The 19,956-nt window shown below is 43.5% G+C and overlaps 1 protein-coding gene across 1 annotated transcript in view; it reads left to right on the top strand.

The window, feature by feature from the left end:
* TTC12 (tetratricopeptide repeat domain 12) overlaps positions 1-19,956 on the top strand; it is a 78,705-nt gene that overhangs the window by 43,679 nt on the left and 15,070 nt on the right. Inside the window, exon 17 of the mRNA XM_075191320.1 lies at positions 8,008-8,076. Coding sequence (XP_075047421.1) covers positions 8,008-8,076 — 69 coding nt within the window. The remainder of the gene's footprint in view (positions 1-8,007; positions 8,077-19,956) is intronic.

The following is a 19,956-nucleotide window of genomic DNA, read 5'->3' as shown; positions in this document are numbered from 1 at the left end:
ACAAATAGCGATGTCCCTGTCCAATATTTTAGGTGTAGTCGGGCTCAGGAGAAATTACAGGGAGTGAATGTTCTCCATTATGGATTTTGGGATGTCATTGGTCTGCCACAGCTTTAGTCATGCCACATTGGCCTGTAGCCAAGACCGGCAAATGGTGTGTTACATTCAATAGTATGGAAATTAGTTGCAAATCCTATAGGGATTATTAACAGCTGTCTGTGTTATGTCTATTCTTGTTCTACAGATTTCAGATTAGTTTTGATCCTCTTTGTAATATGTGATGCATGCTCACATAGGGTTCACTGTTTCCTTTGTTTGCAGCACTTTGGTATACTCATTCTCAGACCCACATATAATGGACCATTGAAGGACATTATAAGAAACAATGCATGCAAGGCACAATATAATTTGTTTTGGGTTAATTTTAGTGCTTTGGAATTCTTTATTGTGTAACACATTATACTTAATAGCTGTCACGAACTTCCAGTCTGTCCCAGATACAGAAATCTGAACAGCTTGCTGTGACTGGCGTCACCTTAGTCACTTAGCAATGAATACACCTTTTCTGTCACCACAAAGGATTTATTAAGGTGTCCTTATGTTCACCAAAACCACTTATTAATGTTTCACACTTTAATCACATACACCTGTAGCATGAGCCTCCCTGGGCTTTGGAAATTCACAAAGAATCACGGAGAATACGCTAGATAAAATTTATTTATTCTAAAAAATGTTTCCAAGGCTTAGTTACAAAAAATTCATAACAAGACATACAATATGTTGCACAGATAAGTTTCAGAGAATAAAATAGGAAAAGAAACCAGAGTCACTACTTACTTAGTTAAGACTTGGGGCTAGATTTACTAAGCTGCGGGTTTGAAAAAGTGGGGATGTTGCCTATAGCAACCAATCAGATTCTAGCTGCCATTTTGTTGAAGGTACTAAATAAATGAAAGCTAGAATCTGATTGGTTGCTATAGACAACACTTTTTCAAACCCGCAGCTTAGTAAATCTAGCCCTTGGTGTGTGTGAGGGAACACAATTGAGAAATATAGGACATTTCAGTCTTGATAGACCCCCTCATGAAAATGCACACTGTAATGTCTAAGGCAGAAGATTTTAAACCTTTCTCTACTCTCCAAATAGCTCTCACCATCCACCTTTGGAGTTTAGCTGTCAATAAGGACAGATTGATCTCCAAAATATCACAGGGCTTTCGAAGAGAGCTAGGGATGTCCTGAGCTCTGGAATGTTTATAGGACCTGAATTCTCACCTCTGCTCGTTCGGCTTGGCTGGTCAGATACACATCCTCTGCATACAAAAAAAACCTCCTCAGTGTTAGCAGTCGCGGCGGCCGCGGGTACCGCCGCGACTCTCACCTAGTTCCTGTAGGCGTCCCGGTAGTCGCTATGGCAACCGGGACGTCACTTCCTGCCTTTCATCCAAAATCCAACTCATTCTCTACTACTGTTCCCTGCGGGGATTCCGGAACACCTGCTTTTACGGCCAGGCTAAGGTCCGTCTGGAAAAAGGTACACGCTGCACTAGGTCAAGCTTCCCGAAAATCCAAGGTCTTCGCTGACCGTCACCGTAGACCATGTTCATTGAAAGTGGGCGATCGGGTTTGGTTATCCACACGGAACATCAGGTTGCGGCAACCTTGTAAGAAGCTGGGGCCCCAATACATTGGACCGTTTCTAATTGAGAGGAAAATTAATCCAGTGGCATTTAGGTTAAAACTACCAACCTCCTTAAAAATACCTGCGACCTTTCATTGTTCGCTTCTGAAGAAAGTCGCCACTCTCAGTAAGTTCAATCAACCTTTCTCCAACAGGCCCCGGCCTCTGATGGTGAATGGAGACCATGAATATCTTGTCGAAAGAATCCTTGACTCAAGAAAGGTCCAAGGCCAACTTCAGTTCCTCGTGCATTGGAAGGGTTATGGCCCTGAGGAACGATCTTGGATACCACAGAGGCGTCTCCATGCTGAAAGGCTCATTAAAGAGTTTTTTAATAAGTTTCCCACGAAACCTGGATGTCGGGGTTCCTTGACCCCTCCTCAAGGGGGGGGGGTACTTTTAGCAGTCGCGGCGGCCGCGGGTACCGCCGCGACTCTCACCTATTTCCTGTAGGCGTCCCGGTCGTCGCTATGGCAACCGGGACGTCACTTCCTGCCTTTACCCGACCGTTGCCAGGGCAACGGTCGGACGCTAATTACAGGGACGCTGCGTCCCGGCAGCTGGGAACAGCCGGGCGCATGCGCAGAAGCGCCCACAAGCCTGTGGGCTGATTAATGTGGCAGGATTGAGCCTGCCCATATGATTTCAGAGCTAGGCTCTGATTGGCCACTACTGGTATTTAAGGCAGTGAGGTCTGCAGCCTCACTGCCAGTTATAGCGTTCTGTCCTCAGTCCTGCTGCCTGCTTGTGCTATCCGTTTTGGTTCCTGCTACCTTGGATTTGACTACCCGTGTTTTGACCCCTGCTTGTTATTGGACCTGTGACCCTTCTCTTCTGACCTCGACCTTTTGCCTGGACTTCGGATTTTGCTTCTCTGCCTGTGTGTTTGACCCTTCGCTTGTCTTTGGATATTGCATCTGTGCCTGTGACCCTTTGACCTAGGATTCTACTTAACTACAGCCCGCCAATCACTCCACTTCTGGGAACTCCTTTAAGTCAGTATACGTCACTCGACCTTCGGTCGGCCCGCAGCCCAGTCTGTCCCCACCACTAGGGGCTCCAGCGAACACCTGGCCTTCTGAGTAGTTCCCGAGTTTCACTGTACTGGCTTGGGAGTTCCTAACACTCAGAGATGCTTATCTATCTCTGGATAATTTCAAAAGATTATTTACACTTGCATAGGTTCAAAGTTATGTCATTCAGCAAAGCACAGGTTGAGCTTACATTACAAGGTTACATAAAATATTTACATTGTCATACATGAATTCAACAGAGAATAACAATCAGTCATTAGATATACTACATAATTGTCACACCTCCCCCTAAACCTAGGGCACAGAGAACTGTGACCTGTCACTGTTTCTTTGCCCTTTTACCACTTCTGCCCCATGGCGCGAGAGGCCATCTGTGTTTCCATGTTCTGCGCCCTTCCGGTGCTGAAAGGTGAAGTTATATTGCTGCAAAATTAAGCTCCACTTTAACAGCTTTCCATTATCCCCAGAAAGTCTATTCCGCCAGCTTAGAGGATTATGGTCTGTGATAATGGTGAAATCCCGTCCATACAGGTAGGGCTGTAGCTTTTGAAGTGCCCATACGATGGCTAGGCACTCTCGTTCAATGGTAGCATAAGCCACCTCTCGGTGGAGTATTTTTTTACTTAGGAAAATGATATTTTGCTCCTCCCTTTACGCTGTCACCTGGCTAAGGACAGCTCCATAGTTAGACACGTCGGTCTGTACTATAATCCTCCGTTTGAAATCTGGGGCCTGTAGCACGGGGACTGGGCCAGAGCAGATTTCAGAGCTGTAAATGCATTTTTACAATCTTTTGTCCATTTAGCCACCTGTGGTAACCTCTTTTTTGTTAAGTCAGTCAGAGGTTTGGCTAGGGTGCTATAAAGGGGCACGGACTTTCGATAATACCCAGCTGTACCTAAGAAAGACATGCTTTTTCATGCTAGGGGTCAGCCACGCCGTGAGAGCATCTATCTTGCTAGGCTCAGGGTGGAGGGTACCTCCCCCTACATGGTGCCCCAAGTACTGCACTTCACACATGCCAAGCTGGCACATGTCTGGATTGATAGTCAGACCTGCCTCAGTAATACGGCCTAACACACTATTCAGATGGATCAGGTGCTCCTCCCAGGTCTGGCTGAACATTGCAATGTCATCCAGGTAGGCAACTGCATGTTCCTCCTGGTTCTCTAGCAGGACAATGACCAGACGCTGGAAGGACACGGGCATTTTTCATTCCAAAAGGCACGACCAAAAACTCAAACAGCCTGAATGGGGTGATAAAGATGGACCGCTCCAGTGTCTTGGGTGACAATGGGATCTGCCAGTAACCTCTACTGAGATCCATGATGGTGATGTAGCGTGTCTGGGCAAACTAATCTAGTAGTTAATCTATCCTAGGCATAGGATAAGCATCAAACACTGTGGCGTCATTCAACCTCCTAGAGTCTACACAGAACTGGGTGCCCCCACATTGTTTTGGGACCAGTACCACTGGGGCAGCCCAAGAACTGTGAGACTTTTAAATTACCCCTAGCCGCAACATCTCGTCTATTTCCATTTTCATTGCTTCTAGCACTTCTAGGGAAGTTCGATATGCTGTCTGTCTGAGAGGGGTCTGGTTGCCTGTGTTTGCATTATATGTGACCATGGGGTAAATGTATTATGGTCCAGTTTTTTCACCTCCCTGGAAATCGGCGAGTTTACAGCTAAAATTTAAAGCAGCGTTGGCTTATAAAGGCAAACTTGCCTTTACAAGCCAGCGCCGCTTTAAATTTAAGCTGAAAACTCGCCGATTTACGGCGAGTTGAAAAAACCGGACCATAATACATTTACCCCCAAGTGTGTTTTTCCAGGTTTCCCTGTAAAATGGGACAGATAGGGTCATAGCATGTCAGCTAGCTGCTTTAGCTGAAAGTCAGACAGCTCTTCACTGCAGTGGGTGTCTGCCTCTTTAGCAGCAGCTGCTAAATCTATCAAGGGGTCAGACACCTGATCGCTCTCAGGTAAGCTACACACAGCTAATACACAAGCTTCCCTATCATGATAAGCTTTGAGCATGTTAATGTGATATACCTTTTGCCTCTTTTGGCCCTCATCTTTTGCCACTACATAATTGACATCAATAATGTGCTGTACTATGGTGTAGGAGCACACCCAGGCAGCATGTAACTTAATCTGCTGCATAGGGAGCAGAACCAGAACCTTTTGCCCCACCTCAAATATGCGTTCTCTCTATTATGTACCAAACGAGCTTTAGTTCTGGCAACACCCAAATGTCCTGCTAGGGTTATCTTATGGGCTACTTTCAGCAACCCTTCCCTATAGGCTTGAGGTACAACTAGTTGCCTGTCAGCAATTACATATGGATGCATACTCGTGACATTTTTCTCTCTGTACAAAAGGCCATTTTCCCAAAAAATTCTATCTTCCTTATTTTCAAAACGGAACTGACTGACCCTCCATCTCACTGTCGATAAACTGGGATCAATGTTTTGTTCTGTTTTTAAAGTGTCACTTCCAAGCTTGTCAGTGTTGCACAAAGCACAAGTTCGTTCATTGAAATCACTGCCTGAATCTGCAGCTTCTACAGTAAGGGAGGGGGTGGAATGGAATTAGCTTCTAGTGAACCTCCCTCCACACTTTCAGGGGTTAATGCACAGCTGCTCTGTGCTGCTCTCTGGGTCACTACTGCTAAAACATTGGATGCATTTTCACACTTTGGGTCACCTTCAGAACTGGCCACATGTAAATCGATCTGACTACCTAAAACATTAGCAGATATAGTATTACAATTAGGCACAATTGCACACATTTTGCCCTGATCAAATTCACAATCCAGGGGATTTAAAGTGTTAGACTCTCCAACAAAAGCATTATCATCAAACACATTGATACATAAGCCCTCCCTCTGCATGAGTATTCTCCGCAACACATGAAATTTCATTACATATTTGTGCACTTATTTTATGCTGGTCAGCAGAGTTCAAATGATAAAGAATAGGGTTAGTTTGCACCAGTGCATCAGAAATGACATCAATTTCATTTATATAAGCAGCGTGCTTTCTTCCCAAATCAGTCCCCGGCAGAATTGTGGCAGGCAGATTGGCTAGTACCCCAGGGTCTCGTATTCCTCTGCCAGATCCTCAATCTATTTACACTCTGGCTAGGGGTACTGCAGAATGTAGGTCCCTCACTCCTCGCACAGCAATAGTCTTCCCAGGGATAATGTTCTCTGGGCTCACTAGAGCTGGATGTGCAAGAGTCAGGTCTGCGCCAGAGTCTAACAATCCAAGTGCGACTTGTTGTCCTAACTTAACCGCTTGCAGATTGTCTCTGGGGCGTTCTTGGGGTCCGGCACTGGCTTTCTTGCTGGGCCCCCCACAGGAGGAGTTGTTTTCTTCTTTTTGACACTGATCTGCCCCACTTGATCACATGTAAAACACTTGCAGCCTGTTGCCAAAACAGGTTTTTCCCCACCCCCCGAAAGGTGCAGCAACAGCTGGTTTGGTTGATGAGGAAATCAGGGGTGATCCTCCAGGTTGCCTCTCTTTCCATGTAGTTTGCCCTGGCCCTCTCCAACTCTTCTTCATTACAGGAGCCCTGGTAACTGTGTATTTGCTGGCCAGGCTAGCAGCCGCTTACGCTGTATTAGTGTCACAATCCACAACCCATTCCCTCATCTCAGCTGGGCACAGTGTGAGGAACTGCTCCTGGAGAATATATCCTTTAATTTACATAGTCCAGTACCTGCAATCCCTCAATCCATTGATGCATCATGGATGATAATTGCGCCCATGTACAATGTACTTTACAAAGCCTTGTACATTGTACATGGGCGCATACTTACATTACTCCCTTATCAACACTGATAATACCGTCGCCTTTCTCAGTGATGTAATGAAGTGGCACCGGCTTCTTCCTTCATCGGGATTGGTTCAAGACGCTTTGCAGAACGGTCGTCATCGATACTCATCGGGAAGGAGGCGTTCAGAGCCAGGATGTCGGGGTAAGTCTTTTCAGGGTAGTCAGCATCGATATGCTGGCTACCATCGCTGCATCAGAACTGTACTTACTGTACATGGCCAACATTAGTCTGCCCCTCCTTTCCTCCCCAATTCCGCCTCTTAAGTCATAGACAGTCCTAAGTGTCTTTTGTACTCAGATGTGAATTGCATGCAGTTGTGCTCAATGGAATAATGTCCACTTGTGGGAATAAGCAGAACTATTTCACGCAAGATACGTTATACAAACATGAATGAGGCCCTGAATGCTCTTCCCTGCACAGATTACACGTCTACCCTTTGCTCTCAGGATAGGTGTCCTCAACATAGAATTGTGTGTAGGTGTATGGAGAGATGGAAAAATCTCAAGAGGCACAATGAATAAAAGTGTAAAATGTCACATCAAAATCGAAAATAGTACTCCTTTAGAACCATATGTCATTAAAATAAACAGTTCTGTTTATCTCCTAAAATACTGCCCTACTTAGCCAATATTAACAATATTACAATACCGCCTCGTATTTAAAATTGAGCAAAATAAATGTTTAATTGATTTAATTTAACCAAAATATTTCAGATTTAGGAGCTAACCTCAAAAGGTATTTAGATTTGCTAGATCAATTCTATACTAATACCTAATAAAACAAGCTCTCCTAAACCTTCGATCCTCTGAATCACATTATTTGTCCTGTCCTGCGTGGGGAGAATCAACATGATTAAGGTAGTTACCATGTCTCAGGCTTTAATATTATCCAAGTCCATTCTGATGCCCCTTAGAGTCTGACCCAATTACAGAATAAAATATTTCTTACACCCTGTCTGATTTTTCCATGTTTAAAGGTTTTTTTTGCTTTCCACTTACTTTTGTCATTGCTTGATCTGTCCCTCCATTAGCAGTTTTCTTGCTTCTAATTTGTCTCATGTTTGAACCCCACGTTTGCTTCTTTTGTGTATGTTTTAAGTTAATTTAAATCGTATTAATTTTTATTAACATTGCATTGACAGATATGGTCTACAAAACATTGACTAGTCCAGTTACATGCAACTTTATATCTTATTCTTATCACATGTCGACAAATAATATGCCTATAGACCATTTGGAAATGAATATATTTTTAGTTTGGTGTTTTGCTATGTAACATTTAGATGTTTTATATTTTTTCTTTTGTATTTTTCCTTCTATTCAAAAGTGCTCTTGTGTGCTGGAGAACTCCATTATCTCTGACTTTTATGCAAAAACTGAACATTTTATTTGTATTTCACTATTGTATATTTTATACATACATTCACTTAATTTTTCCATTTTTAGGGACATGGCATTGATATAAGTACAAGATGTTTGTCTTTGCTTAGCAATAAAGATGGAACCATTGTGACTGTAAGTAAAGAGAATTATTTTCACATACATATTTCATTTATCAATTCTTCTACATTTTGCTGCTCTCACTCTTAAAGCTATAGCTTTTAAAATGGTACAGGACTAATGCCATACTTGCCAACTCTCGGAAACAAGTTTCCAGGAGAGGGGGCGTGACTGGAGGGCGGGAGGGGGCTGGACGAGGCCAAACGTGTCATTTTGGTCCCGCCCCCCGTGAAAACGTAATTTACGTCACGGAGGGCGGGGCCAAAATGACGCGATTGGCCTCGTCCCGTCCCCTCCCACCCTCCAAAATGGCGTCAATCACTGAGAATCACGGACGCGATTCTCGGTGAAATCCAGGATGCGGGAGAAATGCCAACGAGCCCGGGAGACTGAACCGAATTTCGGGTGTCTCCCGGACATTCCGGGAGAGTTGGCAAGTATGACTAATGCAGCGCAAAACACCTTGATTTTGTTCCAGTGTGCCCTTCAATGTACATGCCTTCTTTCTGCGCTTGAGAGGCGGTAAATCTTAATAGGCACACTCTACAAAAATGTTAAGATCCATCCTCATGGCACTTTACTACCATCCCTTTCCTTAAAATAAACTTTCTTGGTTTCTGCTAAAATACTGCTCTGTTAAACATAATTTATAGCTTAAATTAAGAGAATGAAGTGACATCAGTACTGTCTTTTTTTACATGTGGCAATGCTGTGTGTATAAAGCTTTTCAATACATTGTTTGGAGTACAGCTAGAGATATGTTCTTAGCCGTAGTGCAGTATGAAGGAGCAAATCAGGTTCTATTTAAAGTAAAAGAATGTGACACAAAGCAGAGCTGCTCTGAGCTAGTGCAAAATTCAAGTGTTTTTGGTGTGTTGACATGCAGTGGTCTCCCCAGAAAATGTTGCCATACGGGTGGTAATAAGAAGCAGCCGAGTGGGGTCAGTTGTAATACTTTGCAGTAATAATGAAAAATGTTGGAGGTTATTGCCCACACCTGCCAGGACTGGTCAGACTGCTGGTCAGTGGTCTAACACACTGCTGCCTGTAATGCTCACATAGTGCCTGTTATAATAGGAGAAACAATGGTTTATTGTATTATAAAAGGACTCTGTTGGGCTCCAAGAGCAGGGGGGGCAAGTTAAAACAGCCGGGTAGAGCATCCGGGAAATAGGTGCTGGGGAGAACACAGACATGGAGGTGCACCCCTCCACACAGCAAGCAACGCTTGTATGTTGTGTGTGTGGCCACCTTTTAAAAAATTGCTTACCTCCTCCTCCAAATTTAACAAAGAGGTGAGCACTTCTCTGGCTTCCAGCTAAGAGAACATAAAAAAATTTGTGTAATGTGTTTGTTAGTAAACCGTAATTGAAATAATTTACAAAATAGAAAGTTGCCAAGTTAAATATGTTATCTGTAAAGAAAGTAGATAGTTTCGCTTTGTAATTCAAAGGGGCATATTCAATTGTCGGCGGAAACTACGAAAATCTTGCGCTCCGCGCACTATTACCGTTGTTACGGTAATAGTGCACGGAAAAAACGTTATTACGGTAATTTTCTCCCTGAGCTGCGAGCTGAAATCCAGCTCAAAATTATAGGTTAGAAATAACAATATTTTCAGAACCAATGCTTCCTTTTTAAACCAAACACAACCAATGACATCTATAAAAACTGGTGTAACTGCGCCAAAAATTGCTGTAACCCATCAATCAATATACATTCTTTTTCTAATACAGTTTGCAAAATTATAATAAACACAATAATAATTCCTTGAGCATCTGCTATTGCTATCTGACAGCAAGGGGTCCAATGATTAGGCAAATATACTCATAATGTTAATATCATTAATATTGTAATGACCTTTTAATACCTTTGTATGTCATTACAATATACCTTTTGTGAGTTATATTGAAGGCTCATTATCACTCACAAAGGGTAGGTTATAGTTTCTACCCAGTTCACTGTCCGCTCTGTTTACTCTAATTCCCACAGTATAATACAGGGAATAATGCATATCATATCAAGGAAGGGTTTCCACAAAGTTTCATTTAAGATAATATGTATTCTTATTAACAATAGGTATTTTCAGTAGAAAGCATAATATATTTACATGAAATACAATGCATTGGCTACTTCAGCTGTTTTTTTTTTTTTTAAATTCTTTTTTTATTGGAAAGAAAATTAAACAGCTTTTACAAATATATCTGTTTTGAATTGAACGATGCATTAAAGTCATTAATAAACATTGCATATAAAGATACAGTTACACGAATGAGGTGTGTCTTTGCACCAGTATATAAAAAACAAAGTACCATTTAGTATACTATTATACATCATGTAAGGATGGGGGAAAGGTCAAGAGGAATGCAGACAGGGAAGGAGGGATAGATCAGAGATGAGAGAGAGGGGAAAAGGGGGGGGGGGGTTCACCTATTCCACTGAGAATATAGTGGTGAATCCTTAAATTCAAGCCACTTAAACCATATATAGTAATACTCCCTATATTTGTCTCTTGATGAATAGAGTATGTCATCCATTATTCTGTAGGATTCTAGACGGGCAAACCACTCTTTGATGGTAGGAATATTCTGTGATCTCCAATGCACCGGGATCACAGCCTTTGCCGCGTTGCTGAGGTTTTTAATTGTTGATTTTTTTATATTTTGAGATGGTCAATTTATTAAGATTCAATAACCAGTATTTGGGGCAATTAGGCGGTTCGACGCCCATTATTTCTTTTGAAATCAAAAGAACTGCGTCCCAAAAAGTTCTAAGAGCTATGCACTCCCACCATATATGCAACGGAGTACCTGGTGCTGACATACATCGCCAACACAAGTTTGACATCCCGGGTACCATCTTAGCCAGCAAGTTGGGGCATCTATACCACCTAGTCAAAATTTTATATTGTGTCTCCACCACCCGTACACTGACCGAGCTTGATTGAGTGCGTAAAAGGATATTTTTCCAATCTTGCTCGGGAATCGTGCAAGCCAGCTCCCTTTCCCACTCCCTAATGAAGGTAGGTTGTTGGTTATAAGCATGTTCAATGAGAATACTGTAAATGAGAGACAAAGTATGATTAGGATATAATGCAGTGGTACATATAGATTCAAACTGGGTAAGCGACCTCCCCACCGACTCTCGGACCTCCGAAGACCCCAGAAAATGGCGGAGCTGTATATATCGCCAAATCTCCGCATTTGGTAGTTCCCATTTAGCTTGGAGAATGGTGAAGGGTAAGACTCCAGACGCGTCCACCAGCTGGCCAGCCCTGCGAAGTCCTGCCCCAATCCAACATCTGAATGTCTGTCTAGTAAGTCCTGGAGGAAACTCTGGGTTGTCAAATATCGGGGTCAAAGGCGAGTGTCGTGAGGAAATATGAGGAGCCGCGCGTAATTTGGCCCATCTAGCTAGGGTTGGCGAAACAGTCGGGTGGATGATTTTAGGGAGTGAGTGTAGCCATGATGAGAACTTAAGGGCCTTGCCTGCGACATAACTCTCTATCCAGACCCATTGTTTGTCCAGTCTCTGCCTTGTCCAGTCCACCACTCTATTTAGTATGACCGCATCGTAGTATAACGCGAAGTTGGGTAATTGTAGCCCCCCAGCGTGTTTCCGCATATATAAAATGTCATGTTTAAAACGTGGGCGCCTCCCATTCCATACAAAATCCCTAACTGCTTTATGTAGCGTCTTGAACCAGGAGGTGGGAAGGTGTATAGGGAGAGTTTGGAGCAAGTAGAGAATCCGTGGTAATACATTCATCTTGACCACGTTGACTCTGCCTATCAGAGAAAAGCCTTTTGGACACCAGTTTTTCAGGTCTCTACTAATTGTATTGGTGATGGGGATAAAATTGTCCTCAAAAATCTTTTTGTTATCCTTATTGATAAACACCCCCAGATATTTAAGTCGTGAGGGATGCCACGTGAATGAGAATGCTGGCTTCAGGCCTTCAACCACTGTCTCGGGCGCAGAGATGTTGAGTGCTACCGATTTTGAATAGTTTATTTTAAAGCCAGACAGCTCGCCAAACTGCTGAAATTCTGACACTAAGTTAGGAATTGAAACCACAGGATTAGTGAGGATTGCCAGGAGGTCATCCGCGAAAAGCGCCAATTTAAAGCTTTTGTCTTCTAACCGTAGACCAGAAATATCAGAGTTTGCCCGGATGGATCGAGCTAATGCTTCCATACACAAGATAAAGATCAACGGAGACAAGGGGCATCCCTGTCTGGTACCGTTGGATATTACAATGGGTTCTGATAGTTCCCCGTTAACCCGGACTCTTGCCGTTGGTTTCATATATAAAGCCTCTATTCGGGCCATACTCAATGGACCTAAACCCAAGTGACTAAGGACCCCCCTCATAAATTCCCAGTCCACTCTATCAAACGCCTTTTCGGCGTCTGTGGATAGTAAAACCGTAGGGATGTTGGCGGTGTGTGCGTATTGTACCAAATTAATTATCTTAGTGGTATTGTCCCTTGCCTCCCTTCCCGGAACAAACCCCACCTGATCAGAATGAATGATTTGGGTCAGATATGGTTTCAATCTATTTGCAATCAGTTTAGCGTAAAGTTTAATGTCCCCATTAAGTAGAGAGATGGGTCTATAACTAGCACATGAAGCTGGATCTTTCCCTTCTTTTGGCAATACAGTAATCTGGGCAGCTAGTGTTTGAGGGGAGAAGTGTTTCTGGGCAGAGACAGAGTTAAAAGCCTGGAGCAAAAGAGGTACTAATTGTGTTTTGAAAGTTTTGTAGTAAAGAGTGGTAAAACCGTCCGGCCCCGGGCTCTTCCCTGATGGCGTCGTCTTAATCGCCTCCTCTAGTTCCTCAGTCGTAAAGGGTTCTTCTAACAGTTGTACAGAGTCCTCATCTAGCGTGGGAAAATCTATGCGTTCAAGGTATTCTGCTATGCGGGTCTGTTTAGTCGGGAGGCTAGATGTGTTAGATGTGTCAAACAGATTATAAAGCTTGGTGTAATAGTCCCGGAACGCCCCAGCGATATCAGAAGTGTGAACTAGTGTGGACCCTGCGTCTGTCTTGATCTGGGGAACATATAGTTGAGCTCTCTGTTTGCGCAAAGCACGGGCCAGAAGCTTCCCTGGCTTATCTCCCCACTGATAAAATTGGTTCTGACATCTACGGAGGTCATATTTAATTTTATCTGACATTAGTTGATTTAAGGCCTTCCTGGTTTCTGTCAGTTCTATCATAACAGAGGGATCCAGGTCTGATTTGTGACTCGTTTCAAGTGTCTTTATTTTTTCTAGGAGCGAGTCCCTATGGGCAATTTTTTCTCGCTTTCTAACCGCACCCATTTGAATAAGCTTACCCCGTATAACGCATTTATGAGCTTCCCATAAGGAAATCTTCGAAATGTCGGGTGTGTCGTTGGTTTGGACATAATCCGTGATGGCCTCTTCTATCATTGTCTTGTTATGCGCTTCTTGAATTAGGAGTTCGTTTAGTCTCCAGGTGAAAGGTCTCTTAACTGTCTTAGAAATAGAGAGCGTCAGGTACACCGGCGCGTGATCTGACCATGTGATCTGGCCTATAGTTACCTCTGAAATCAAGGGCAAATGGTTATGGGTAAGGAAGAAATAGTCCAGTCTCGAATACGTGTTATGTGGGTGCGAGAAGAAAGTATAGTCACGGTCTGTGGGATGTTTAAGACGCCACGCGTCAACCAGCTGGTGTTCGTGCATAGTACGTCTCACCCTTCGATACAGCTTACCGGCCAGTCTAGTGGATCCCGAAGATGAGTCCGTCGGAGGATGTAGAACCCAGTTGAAATCTCCGCCCATTACAGTGATGCCCTTCTTTAACGGTTCCACTTTGTCCAGAAGCTTTTCTAGAAATACAGGTTGATTAGAGTTCGGACTATAAATATTAACAAAGGTATACATTTGGGTGGATATCATACATGTCACTGCCAAACCTCTGCCTTCCTGTAATGTATGTGTGTCTATGTCCTGAACAGGCAAACGACTGGACATGAGAATTGCCACTCCCAGGGACTTATTTTCCGCATTGTTACTCATAAAGACATGTGGGAATTGGCGGCTGCTCAACCTAGGAGCAGAACCTTGCTTGAAATGAGTTTCCTGTAAAAAGGCTACGTCAATTTTTTTGGCCATAAGGTCGCGTAATAAACGGGACCGCTTTTCCGGGACATTTAGACCCTTAACGTTAAGGGTAACGCATTTAAGTCTACCCACCATTACCAAGCAGTTCTAGGTATTTACCTGTGTACCACCACAAGGGGAAAGTGTGTATGAACCCATAGGTGAATTGTAGTGGGGGGGAATTGAAGAAAGTAGGAATGAAGGGGGAGGAAAGAGGGTCAGGAAGCCATAAGTGCTTAGACTGAAGTATCAGTATCAGCAAAGAGCTACTAATCATTGGCAATTTTGTAAGACCGTTCCGGCATACCATATAGGATCGTGATCCAAACATGGTCCGGAATATAGCACTCGGTCTTGGAGCCCTGAGGAGGGCAGTAAACAGCGACAGCCAAACATACATAGATAGATGGTCCGCATCTCGTCCTCAGCAGGGTCCCGGGTATTTTCAGCCCAGGTCCCTATCTTCCAGGGAGGTGTAGGACCTCTGTTACTTATATGTACTAACATATTCAATTTTTGTAAAGAGAACAACAAACAACTATGCATGAACACACAGCTAATCGAAAATACTTGAACATTGTAATATTGGAAAACATTATAACACTATAACCTTAGAAATCTATAGAAAAACTTTTAGAAAAATATTGATGAGCTAGGCAAATCTATATTGAACACTAACAGTTGTAAATAACATATCAGAGATGAGGGGGATAAAGTAGGCAAAGGTAGGATAGGAATATTCACGCCCAAGAGAAGCTATTCACGGTAGCAGGTCTTTAGTTGGGTCTTATGAGAGGTTCTCCTCCTAAGGGTGAAGTCTCGCACTCATTTGTGCGTATTCAAGTGTTCCCTTGTGCCTGCTGATTCAGACGCTTTTGGGGTGACCGCTTGGATCTACTTGGAAATTGGAACCTATCATCGTGTTGGGACTCCATTACCGGATACAAACGTTGATGGGACTCCTGCCATTCAGCTAGAGTGATTAAAGGAATGTTCAGAGTGGTACAGAAGTCTGGCAGGTCTGGTGGAATCCTGAGGACCGTCAGTTTCCCTTCATGTGTAACTTGCAGTTGGAGCGGGAAGCCCCATCTGTATTTAATCGATTTTTTCCGGAGCTCCTCCGTAAGGGGTTTAAGTAACCTCCGAAATTGTAGGGTTTGCCAAGATAGATCTTGGAATATGTGGATTTCCTGACCGTTGAATTCCACTCCTTGGAGACCCCTTAGCTTGCGGACGATTTCATCCTTCTGTGTGTAATAGTGGAGACGGCATATAACATCTCTAGGCCTTTCCGTTGGGGACCCCCTTGGGCGTAATGCTCTATGCGCCCTGTCAAATACGATTATATTGTCGGATGGTAATTCTAGGACCTCATTAAACATCTTTGTCAAAGCATCAATAAGGCCCTGTGGGGGGACGTCTTCTGGCAGACCCCGTATCCGCAGGTTATTACGGCGACCTCGATTGTCTAGATCGTCCATCTTTTGCTGGAATCCTTGCAAGGCCTTTGCCTGCTCCGCCACCGTCCTTTCTAGAGCTGTAACACGTTCATCACCTTTTTCTTTGTGTTCCTCGAGTGCAACCAATCGATGGCCAAGGTGGGCGATATCTGCTTGCAGTGTGACCACTTCTTGGTGTACAATCTCTTGTAATTTTGCTTCTAACGCTTCAAAGTCTTTTTTAGAGGGTAGCTCTTGCTTAGTTGGGAGGGACTTAAGCATCCTTAAGACTTGTGACAAATCAGGTTGCTCTGTTATCTCAGTCCCCTTCTGGCGACGTGTTTCGTCCTGTCGTGGGTCAGGTGATGTTGATCCAGAAGCAACGGAAGGAGATGCCATTTCTGATTCTTCCGTGGCCACAGGGGTTTTTAAATATGAGCGAAGGTCAGAACGTTGAGGGGTCTCTTGGGATTTTCCTTGATTTTTCTTAGCTGAGCTTTTACGGTCTTTGCCCATCAAGACGACTCTATGTGTGTTCAGCAGTATGTTCGAGGTATAATACTCATTGCAGGTAGTACATAATGTTGAGGTAAGACTGCCGCTATTCACCCCTCCTCATGATTGGTCTAGGCGGCCATCTCGCAGGACGCGAGCCGTGGTCTGTTTAAAGGAATATTACCATGTGTCCAGTGCGGCCCTATTCTGACTAAAGAGCCAGCTTCCCAAGAGCAGAATTTATATACTAGTTGACTTTGTAAACTTAGGTTGAATAATGTAGTGTAGTAGCGAGAGTCTGCCACCGGATGTCAGTGTTGCTACATCAGAAAGACTCAATCCAGGTCTGTTACACGTTAAATCTGAACAGAAATATTTCCACTGGATGTAGCCTGGTATTTAGCAGGTGATTACTCTTTTCTGTAATGGTTCTATATTACTGCCCTGCTATCTGTAGGAAGCCAACTTCTCTCCTTCAGGCATCCCAGACATACAAACAGCTTGTACCTTATTTTGGTGTCTCGCGGCGTCAGTGAGGCCAAAGTGTCAGCAGCTGAAGGATCTGTTTTGTGCTGCAACGAGCGTTTGAGTGCTAGTATGCAGAGGGGGGCCGGGGCTGCCCCTTTTAATCCAGACCACTGATTGACGTTGTGGGCTCCCAGCGGTGCCGCCGCAACCACCCGCAATCTCCCCTTCGTACCTCCAGACACAATCCTGTGTGCAGAAGGAGCTCTCCGTCCACTTGTGGCTGACAGGCTGCCGCGTCCGCTAAGCTGCCCCGCCAAGAGGGGTTCTGACAAGCGGGGACGATTGGATGCCCTCCAAATAGGTAAGCCCCAGATCCGGATGTATGGCCCCGCTTGTGATGTTCCCTTAGGATGGGGTTGGGGATGTGATGGAGGCTCCTTAATAGCCACGTGGAGATCCAGGCCGCAATCCCGACACTCGGCTACACGGCAGTTCCACGGGTGTCTGAGGGCTCAAAATGCAGCCCAGGTTCTCCCCGGTGCAGCTCCGTCCAAACACTGCTGATGAGCGCGCCCCAAACTCGAAGCACCGAGGGGTACACTACACGTTGGAGCAGGAGCTCACTCCCAACACGTCCAGCTCGAATGGCCGCCAAGCCACGCCCCCTACTTCAGCTGTTTTATCTACTTTATGTATAAATGTGCCTTTCCTATCTGTGTATGAATGTATGTATCTCAGCTATCAGTGTGTGTGTATATGTTTGTGTATGTGTGTGTGTACAAGAGAAGAAAATGCAAGTGCGAGTGTGCACGAGAGAAGAGTGTGCACGAGAGAGGATAGACCGTATTGCACAGCAAGAAGGTATACAGACAAAAGACAACATTACAAAATGGAGAACAGACTACATGGCCCTGGCTGTGGTACAAAGCACAACACACAGGCTCACACAGGAGCCATTTTGTCCACTCAATATTTTACAGCACTAAACTGCAAAATCCAAAATAATATATTCGTGTACAGCACTGTTTTAGTACAAAACTCCCGTATCTCAACTATTTAACTTTCCGATTTTCTATGTTTAACAGTCTTTCCAATCTAAGTCACAATCTCAGCTTTGCCTTGCAGCTATTACCACACCCAACACTGCAAATCTTCTTCCAAGTCAGTATATTTTCCATTTAAGTAACGATTGCCACAATCATCACTTCAGGCTTTACAGGCACCTTGTAACCAAACTAACTTACAAGAAACTAACACAACACAATTCTATTAAGGAACTAACAACACAATTTTATTAAGGAAGTAAAAACACAATTCTATTATGGAACTAACAACACAATTCTATTAAGAAACTAACAACACAAGTCTATTAAGGAAGTAACAACACAATTTCCATGCAATCTGCTCATCAAAGACAACTCAATTTATACTCCATATATACTGACCAAACTTCATCAACTTAAGTTATCTTACCCAGGTACCACCCAATCCATTCCTCCATGTTGCCTTACACTGCAGCTCCTATATATATAATCCATAAATACTTGCTTATCCATGGAGTCTCCAAATAGATATGTTTCTCTGTGTGTCCAACAAGTGAAGAGAGAGAAAAGCATGTGTTTTTCACAGTTCACCCCCAAAGGTGGAGAGAGTCTCAGTACAGGATGCCTTGCTCTTAAAACATGTTAATTAAGCAGCTCTTATTTCTTGCATCAGAAAAACAAGTTAAGTAGGAAGGGGGAGATGTGCACAGCTTTGCTTCCCCCCTGTAGATCTGTGATACCTTGCACTCAGGTGAACTCTAATGCCACGCCGGTAATACTGCATAGGTACAGTCCGTGGCTGAAAACACAGCCACTATCATGTAATTAGCTACTACTCACATGCCAATCAGTGCATGTGCAGTCAGTGTTTAAAGACACGCAAATTCACGCTGCAACACGATGATGTCATCACAAGATTTATTGCATAAAATATATGGATATTAGAAGCCATCAAGGAGTTTATCTAATCGCTCTTTCAGTGTTAGTTTCTCTGGAACAACCTCCACTCCGTTTCCTTTATCAGTTTTAGTACCACAAGACTCAGTCCTAGGTCCTCTGCTATTCTCTACACCATTTCTCTTGGAAAACTGATAAGCTGCTTTGGATTTCAGTATCATCTCTATGCGGATGATACACAAATTTATCTATCCTCTCCTGATCTCTCACCATTTGTGTTGTCTCGCGTTACTGACTGTCTATCTGCCATTTCATCTTGGATGTCCTCTTGCCAACCCAAACTTAATCTTTCAAAAACAGAATTAATAGTATTCCCATCCAACAATAGACATTCGTATGACATTTCTATTTCTGTTGACAACATGACTTAAATTCCACCCTGCAAGCTCCCTGCCTGGTTGTAATCCTTGACTCGCAACTATCCTTTGTTCCCCACATCAACTCTGTATATACATCATGCTGGATACATCTAAAAAAACATTTCCAGAATACGTATATATCTCACACAAGACACTGCAAAAACTTTAATTCATGTACTCATCATCTCCTGCATCAACTATTGTAATTCCCTCCTTACTGGACTTCCCAAAATTAGACTGGAGCACCTACAATCTATTTTGCACGCAGCAGCTAGATTGATTTTCCTTGCAAACCGTTCTTCCTCTGCTGAGTCACTCTGTCAGTCTCTACATTGGCTGCATGTTTTTCAACTAATCCATTATAAAATTCTTCTACTAACATACAAGGCCATCAACAAAATTGCACCGACATACATTACCTCACTTGTCTCAAAATATCTCCCAACTCGACACCTCCGTTCTGCGCAAGATCTGCGTCTCTCTTCTACTCTCATCACTTCCTCCCATTCCCGTATACAGAACTTTTTTCGGGTTGCACCCACTTTATGGAATTCACACCCTCGCAACACAAGACTTTCCTCTAGTCTTCCAACCTTCAAGTGTTCTCTGAAAACCCACCTCTTCAGGCAAGATTATAATATTCTACTACCACTCTCTCAATTTCCCTAAGTTACCTTATTACCACCCTCTACACAGCTAACACAAGCCAACAACCCTCTGACCAACATTGTTGTGTGACTGATCATACAACCCACTAAATACTTTGTAACGTTAGCTTTCTAGCTGGACAAATATTCAATATGATGTAACACTTACCCTTGGATATCAAACCATTGTCCCATATATTGTAAGCTTGTGAGCAGGACCCTCTTACCTCTCTGTATGTATTACGCAGTATTGTTTTATTACTGTTTGCTCCCAATTGTAAAGCGCTACGGAATCTGCTAGCACTATATAAATAAATATTAATGATGAAGATGGAGTCCTGAGAACAAATAA

Source organism: Mixophyes fleayi, chromosome 11, assembly GCF_038048845.1.
Source record: "Mixophyes fleayi isolate aMixFle1 chromosome 11, aMixFle1.hap1, whole genome shotgun sequence".
NCBI classification, from domain to species: Eukaryota; Metazoa; Chordata; class Amphibia; order Anura; family Limnodynastidae; genus Mixophyes; species Mixophyes fleayi.
This window is presented reverse-complemented; position numbering and strand designations above follow the sequence as displayed.